Source organism: Carya illinoinensis, chromosome 5 (genome assembly GCF_018687715.1).
Source record: "Carya illinoinensis cultivar Pawnee chromosome 5, C.illinoinensisPawnee_v1, whole genome shotgun sequence".
In the NCBI taxonomy this organism is placed as follows: domain Eukaryota; kingdom Viridiplantae; phylum Streptophyta; class Magnoliopsida; order Fagales; family Juglandaceae; genus Carya; species Carya illinoinensis.
The window spans coordinates 24,582,791-24,591,034 of NC_056756.1; the positions used below are offsets into that span (position 1 = coordinate 24,582,791).

At 43.1% G+C, this 8,244-nt stretch overlaps 1 protein-coding gene across 1 annotated transcript; it reads right to left on the minus strand.

Annotated features, from left to right (window-relative positions):
• Positions 1 to 6,453: 6,453 nt before the first annotated feature.
• LOC122310215 lies at positions 6,454 to 7,877 on the minus strand. Its single transcript, XM_043124096.1, has 2 exons — positions 7,325 to 7,877; positions 6,454 to 7,211 (listed from the first exon to the last, which is right to left on the minus strand). The coding sequence occupies exons 1-2, from the start codon at positions 7,875 to 7,877 to the stop codon at positions 6,454 to 6,456; spliced, it is 1,311 nt and encodes a 436-aa protein (XP_042980030.1).
• Between the last annotated feature and the right edge of the window lie 367 nt (positions 7,878 to 8,244).

An 8,244-nucleotide genomic window follows, 5' to 3' on the forward strand; every position in this document is an offset into this window, starting at 1 on the left:
TAATAGGTATAGAACAGATGAACTTTGCTTCTTCTTCCTTAAATATTGATTCCACCAGGTCTATTTTCCAAGAACTTCTAGCTTCATCAATCAAAGCATCCACTCTAGTCTCAATATCCAAAGTGTTGACGGGAGTCCGAATCTGGAAGGTCACAAGCCTTGGAAGCCACTTGTCCTTCCAAATTCTTATGCCTCTTCCATTACCCACCCTCTAGCCCAACCCCTCCTTTAATAGCCCTAAGCTCAACTAGAGGCTTCTCCATATAAAAGATGGTGATCCTTTCAGCTTTGCATCCATTACATCACAATTTGGGAAGTATTTCTGCTTGAAAATTTGAGAGACCATGGATTGAGGATCCTATATCATTCTCCATACCTGTTTTCCTAAAAGGGCTCTAGTGAAGCTACAGAGATCCCTAAAGCCCAAACCCCATTGGTTTTTTACTGAACCCATATACTTCCAAGTCTTCCAATGGATCCCTTTTCCATCACTTTTATGACACCACCAAAACCTGGCCAAGAGTGTTTCAATTTCTTTTAAGAGCAAAATTGGCATCTTAAACACACTCATAGCTTAAGCTGGGATTGCCTGCAGCACACTCTTAATAAGCACTTCCTTCCTTGCTGAGGATAAGAATTTGGTTTTCCAGCTGTTGATTCTTTTCCAGATCTTCTCCTTTAAGCTTCTAAAAGTGTCAAATTTTGACCTTTCTACCACAATATAGAGACCAAGATATTTGTTGTAATTTTTACACCTAGATCCATTCACTTGATGCAAAATGAAATCCTTGGTTTCCACCTTGGTGTTTCAACTGAAAAACAGACTAGTTTTTTCTTTATTTAATCTTTGGCCCAATGCTTTCTCATATTAAGTCAAAATTTCATAAATATGGTACCATTCCAACAACTTTGCTCAACAAAAAATTACACAATCATCAGCAAAAAGTAGTGGTTGATTCTCAATCCACCCTTGGTCACAACCACCCCTTGATAAAACCACCTGATTCAGCCTTATACAAGAGAGAGCTGAGACCTTCTGCACAGATCAGGAATAGATAAGGTGACAAGGGGTCACCTTGTCTTAGTTTTCTCAAAGGAATAATGGTCTCCCTTGGTTCCCCATTAATGATAGTAGAATAAGAAACTGACTTCATACAAGCCATCATTAAATCAATCCATTTCTTTCCAAATTCTAGCTTAAGCAACATAGCCTCTAAAAAGCCTCATTCAACCCTGTCATATGCCTTAGATATATCTAGCTTTATGGTCATCGACCCCTCCCTTCCTTTTTTTTTTTTTTGATTGCATGGTATGGAGTAGCTCATAAGCTACCATAATATTGTCAATTATGAGCCTATTGGGGATGAAGGCACTCTGGTTCCACGAGATCGCCTTGTCCATCACACATTTCATTCTATTGGCCAAATTTTTGGAAATCAATTTGTAGATAACATTACACAGAGAGATTGGTCAAAATTCATGTACTGAGTTAGGGAGTTTACCTTGGGCAGTAAAGCTATATGAGTATGATTTAAGTCCCTTGGCATCTTACCTGATTTTAAGAAACCCAATATAGCTTGAGACACTTCCAGGGCCACTATCTTCCAATGTTCTTGGTAAAAACCTGCACTGAAGCCATCAGGACCTAAGGACTTGAAAGGGGACATTTGCTTAAGTGCCTCCTCCACATCTTTCATTGTAAAGTCCCTCTCTAACTTGTTGAGCATTTCAATTGTAATCCTTTGTTCTACCCCCTGAAGGCACTAGTTAATGCAGGCTGAGTTGGGCTGTGTAGATTTGAATACTATAGAAAAGTATCTTTTAAAGCCTGAAGCTATTTATGACCTCTCCCTCAATTTTGTACCATCCATATCCACACTCTTTTGATGGCATTTTTTTTCCTTCTCTAGTTCACACATGCATGTTAATACTTTGTATTTCTATCTCCCCCAATCAAGCAGTGTCTCTTAGCTCTTTGTCTCCACCTTGTGTCTTCTAGGGTCAATAGAAAATCAAGCTCTTGTTGTACCTATTTTTGTTTTGTATGTTATTAGGTCCTTCTCTTCTCTTTAGCATGCTTAAAACCTATGTCTTCTCCTTGATGGCTTTGGTTCTCTCCCTTTCTAAATTACTGCTCCATTTTTTGAGCACCTTCTATGTTGATTCCAATTTACTCATCACCTTCTACACACCTTTCTCCCTCCCTTTTGTGTTGTTTTTCCAAGCTTCAGAAACTGATGCACTACAACTCTCCTCCTTATTCCAACTTTCCTTATACTTGAAAGAAGAATGAAAGCTGCGAACTGAGCACCTTCCAATACTGCATTGAAGAAGTATTGGATTGTGAACAGAACAAATAGCTAGTAAGGTCTCCATTGAGTATTCAAAGTACTTTCTTTTCCACATATCATTAGCTATAGCTCTATTGAGTCTCTCTTTTGTGAAAATCTCATGTTCATGATGGTTGCACAAGTGAATTTGTTGCCTGTCTATCCTGTATCATAAAGATTCCCCTCCTCCATCATGTGCCTGAACATGCCCATTAGTCTTTCACTTCTGGGATTTCCCCCCTCCATTTCTTCCTTATACAACACCTCATTGAAGTCTCCAATAACTCTCCATCCTCCTTCCATAGGCTTGAAGGATAATAATAAATCTCAAGTTTGTCTCCTTAAATTTGTTACTGGCTACCCATTAAAGCAAGACAGTAGCCACTTAGAATTGCATTGTTCATCATTCAATAACACGTTAATATGATTTTGTGATAATTAACTAGCTCTACTATGTCCTCCTATTTCCATAAGAGCATAAGTTCTCCACTCCTTCCTATCGCTTCCACCACAATACAATTTGGTCTCCATGATAAAGACCAGATCGGACTTCTTGTCCTTTACCAACAGGCAAAGGCTTTGAACTGTTCGGGGGTTTCCAAGCCCCCGACAATTCCAGCTTAGAATTCTCATATTTCCTGGGAGGCTGAGTCACAACCGTCGCCATTTCTAAAGGAGAGATACTGTCAGTTTGCTTCTCATCTAGAATGGATTTTTTGGATTTTTTTTATAGGGGTAGAGCTAACAATGCTTACCTCTGCATTTCGTTTGTCACCTTGAGATAGGTAGTTACAGAAAGGGCAACTGGTTTCCTCAGAGCTCGAGCTTGGCCTTTCCATCGGTGGCTATCCCCTTGCCTTGGTGGAAAATGAGCTGAAAACAAATTCTCTTCCCCATTAGAGTGAGGTACATTAGCTATTTTGTTGAAGTATATAGCTCATACATTGAAAGTAGGTAGATGTCGGAGGGAGCGAAGTGACATGGCATTTGCCTTTCGGGTTTGGTGCATTGTTTGGGATGCAACATGGTATGGGGGGTATTTTTGTAATTGTATTAAATACATCTGTAAGTCTAGGGTTAGTATAAATACACATTATGTAACTCTAATTGACTGATAGTGAATTTTGCACTGCTTGCTCCCTATGGATGTAAGCACATCACGAAACCACATTAAATCTCTATGTCAATTTCTATTTTTTTCTCTTTTGATCATTCTGTACAATTCATCAGTAATTGTCGTACATTTCACAACATGTTTGGAGTCTTGAAACTGGGCCATTGGGCCCTAGATGTGTTGTATATAGTTCAGTTACTGCCTTCGGCCCATTCCCTTCATTTGGCCCAGTAGCAATAATCGATTCGGGAATAATCTCCTACCTCAAAACTTCCTGCCAATTTTTTGATGCTTTCTTCTCCCCCAGGTCAGGTTGGTAAACTGTTTCTTCTCCCCCAGGTCAGGTTGGCGACATGGATTGTTGCCGACCGTGCCCATCTAAAGGAGAAGGTCAGGGGGTGCCGCCAACTTTGCTACATAGCCAAACGTTCCTTGGAGAGTTGGCGGACATACAGGGTTGAATTGGCTGCTCTTGCTAAGGATAGGAAGGAGCTAAAAATCCTGTTGGAGCAATCTGAGGGCTACTCCCACTCTTTGTAGGGGGATCTGGAGATATGCAAGGCTGAACTCCTCGTGCAGCGTGAAGCAGCCCGCCTAGCAAATGAGGCCAAGGCCAAGGCAGACTTCACCTCGTCAATTCTCCTTTCGGAGAGGGACTCTGCCAGGCAGCAACTCTTGGAGGCTCAGGAGAGTCTTAAGGCTGAAAGCTCTCGTCTTGCCGCCCATGATGAGGCTCTGTCCTCTCTTCGTGGAGACCTGGCCTGTTCTCAAGATAGTTGTAGGTCCTCCGAGGAGAGTTTTCAGGAGGCAAACTTGGCCCTTGGAGCCAGCCAGTGGAGTCTGGTTGAGGAGGGGGAGCTGTTTGCTGCTCTGGAGAAGGTTGTACGATTTTGTGACCAGTTGGCCCATTTCCCTACTACTAGGGATGATGCCTTTGCTTTTGGGTATGGCAGCTTCTGGCTGATCCTGCCGCCAACATTAGGATTCTCGACCATAATTTATTCTACGCTGAGGAAGCTTCCCTTCAGCTGGTTGACGAGTTCGGGCGGAAGGAGATGCCTGACCTTTTTGCTAACATGCCTCGAGCCTTCCCACCTAAAGATGCCCCTTGAATGCTCCTCCCCATTTTTTTGTATTTGACAGTGAAGAATAACATTTTTTTCGACATATGTTATACATTTGTAATATTGGACTTTGGTTTGTTCTGTTGAGCATTTTTGGCTTTTGTATTTCTTTACTTCTTGTCTTCTTGATGGCTCCATAAGTTGCTGAGGTTTGTTTTTAGTATTTAAGGTTAGCAGGGTATAAGGGCCTACGCGCCGTTTTTTCATGGCACCACAAGTTGCTAAGGCTTGTCTCTGGTGTTTAGGGTCGGAGTGGTATGAGGACCTACGTGCCCTTTTTTCATGGCACCGTAAGCTGCTAAGACTTGTCTTTGGTGTTTAGTGTCGGCATGGTCTGAGGAACTACGTGCCCTTTTTTCATGGCATCCCAAGCTGCTAAGGCTTTGTCTTTGGTGTTTATGGTCGGTGTGGTCTAAGGACCTACGCGCCTTTTTTTATGATACCACATACTGATAAGGCTTTGTCTTTGATGTTTAGGGTCGGCGTGGTCTGAGGACCTACGTGCCTTTTTTTCATGGTACCACAAACTGCTAAGGCTTTGTCTTTGGTGTTTAGGGTCGGCGTGGTCTGAGGACCTACGTGCCCTTTTTTCATAGCACCACAAGCTACTAAGGATTGTTTTCTGTATTTAGGGTCGGCGTGGTCTGAGGACCTAAGCTTCCTTTTTCCATGGCACCACAAGCTGCTAAGGCTTGTCTTTGGTGTTTAGGGTCGGTGTAGTCTGAGGACCTACGTGCCCTTTTTTCATGGCACCACAAGCTGCTAAGGCTTTTCTTTGGTATTTAAGGCCGAGTGGTCCCTGACCTTTCTCGCCCTTTTTTTTTTTCTTAGCGCTGATGTTTTCCCTTGGGAACGTTTTCCTCTGTATAGTACTTTTTAATGAATGAAATGGAATATATTCATAAATAGTGAAGTCTCAATCATTCAAACTGGAATAAAGATATGGAACTTCAAATCAATAAGTACTACAAAAATTATTGATAAAATTTCTTCAAATGCTTTGCGTTCCATGGGTGCAGTAGTTCCTTGCCCTTGCTATTTTCAATTTGTATGCTCCAAGCCGATTGTTAGCTACAACTAGATAAGGACCTTCCCATTGGGGCCCCATTTTTCCTTCACCTCGGGTAGTTACCCCACTTTTCTTCAAAACCAAGTCGCCCACTTTAAAGGTCCTTCGGTTTACTCTTTTGTTGAAGTACTGCATGGCTTTCCTCTTTTCCTGCAGCATTCAAGCCTCGGCTATCTCCCTTTCTCCTTCAAGTAAGTCGAAATATTCTTCTATCTTTTTGTCATTCTAAGCACTTGAGAAATGGCTTGCTTTGTAGGTTGGCAGCCCTACTTCGACTGCTGTAACCGCCTTGCACATGTACGCCAGCGTAAATGGGAATTCTCCCGTTAGAGTCTTTGTTGTAGTTCTGTATGCCCAAAGTACCCCTGGCAGTTCGTCCTCCCAATCCCCTTTCTTCTCCACGACCTTTTTCTTGAGGATTGAGAGTAATGCCTTGTTTGTCCCCTCAACCTGACCATTTGCTTGGGGGTGGCCTGGGGAGGAGTACTTTGTCTTGATCCTTAACTTCGTGCACCATTTTCTATAGTGATCTGAGTTGAACTAGCGCCCATTATCGGTTACAATACTCTGGAGAATTCCAAATCTGTAGATGATATTCTTCCACAAGAACTTTGTCACAGCTTTACCTATGATTGTTGCTAACGGCTCAGCTTCTACCCATTTTGTAAAATAGTCGATGGCGACTATCATGAATTTAACACTACCTTTTCTTGGAGGGAAGGGTCCCACCAGATCCACCCCCCACTGGGCGAAAGGCCATGGTGCTATTACTGATGCTAACTCCTCCGGAGGGGCATGTGGTATAGGTGCATAGGTCTAACATTTCGCACACCTATTGGCAAATTCCCGTGCATTCCTTAGCGTATTAGGCCAGTAATATCCTGCCCGAAATGCTTTCTTAGCCAAGATTCTTTCTCCACTGTGGTTTCCACATATTTCTTCGTGTATCTCAGCCAGGACATATTGTGCTTCTTGTGTGTAGATGCATCGCAGTAAAGGAACAGATAAACCTCTTTTATAAAGGATCCCATCGATGAGTAGGAACCTAGCCGCCCTTTTCTTTATGTTCCTTGCCTCTTCTTTTGCTTCCAACAATTTTCTTCCATCCAAGTACTCTACTATGCTGCTTGCCCAATCTGGGGTACTTGACCCCAGAACTCCTACTTCGATGCCCATAGTTGGGATCTCGATGACCCTTCTCTCGACTGGCCATGGTAGGGCTACCTCCTGCCCTTTTGGTGCCGCTTGTGCCAATCTGTCTGCGACCTCGTTGTCCGCCCTTGGTATCTGAGTTATAGCTAAGTATGAGAAGAGGTCACGTATTTTCCAAACTTGTGCGAGATAGTTCTTCAACTTTTCACCCTTTGCTGTGTACACGCCCAACACTTGATTTACTACTACTTGTGAATTCGACCTGGTGTCTACTTCGGCTGCCCCAATCTGGGTGGCTACATACAATCCCGCTATCCAAGCTTCATACTCAGCTTTATTGTTCGTTACTTTGAATGCTAGTGTGACCATGTAATACCATTCCTGACCGTCGGGGCTCAGTAAATGTATTCCCATGCCTCCACCTGTCCGGCAGGATGACTCTTCTATAAACAATACTCAGGGCTTTCCTGACGGTGTTGTTACCTTTTCCTGGGGAAAGTCTGAGAATTTTGCTACAAAGTCCGCCATTACTTACCTTTAATGGCTTTTCTTGGTTCGTACTCTATATTGAACTCACGCAGCTCGATTGACAAACCTATCACCCTCTCTGTGCAATCTGGCTTCCTCAGTATTTTTGCCAATGGAGCCTCCGTCAGTACCTTCAATGTGTGGGCCTGGAAGTAAGGACGGAGTTTCCTGACTGCCACTACCAAGGCAAATGCCAACAACTCGATTCGAGGGTACCTTGCCTCCTCTCCTCTGAGTGCTCGACTCACATAATACACTGGATGCTGCACGGCTTCTACTTCCTTTATGAGGACGGCTGATACAACGTGCGGGGAGACTACTGGATACGCGTAGAGTATGTCTCCCTTCTCTGATGGCTTTAAAAGGGGTGGACTGGCTAGATAATGTTTTAATCTTTCGAACACTTTGTTGCATTGCTCATTCCAAGGATATACCTTTCGCAACACTTGAAAAAAGGGGACGCATTTGTCTGTTGAGCTGGCTATGAATCTTCCCAGGGCAGCGACTCGCCCCACCAGTCGTTGAGTCTCATTTAGATTTTGTGGTGGCTTCATATTCATTATGGCCTCTATCTTATTTGGAGACGCTTCAATTCCTCTTTTAGACACGATGAAGCCCAGAAATTTTTCCTGACTAGATGCCGAAAGCACATTTTGATGGGTTCAGCCTCATTTTGTAACGATGTAAGACTCCAAAAGCCGCTCGTAAATCTACAAGGTGCTGGGCGGGCTCTTTGCTTTTTACTAGCAAGTCATCAACGTATACTTCCATAAATTTCCCAATCTGCTCCCTGAACATCCAGTTTACTAGCCTTTGGTAGGTTGCCCCTGCATTCTTCAGCCCAAAGGGCATGACTTGGTAGCAATACAGTCCTCGGTCTATGATGAAAGATGTCTTTTCTTCATCCATCGCGTTCATCCATATCTA

Excerpts from the sequence above, each read along its gene's own strand:
- LOC122310215 (XM_043124096.1), bottom strand. The coding sequence starts at position 7,877 with ATGAATATGAAGCCACCACAAAATCTAAATGAGACTCAACGACTGGTG. Across the intron at positions 7,212-7,324 it reads ACCAAGAAAAGCCATTAAAG|GTGGAGGCATGGGAATACAT; the intron begins GTAAGTAATGGC and ends CCTGCCGGACAG.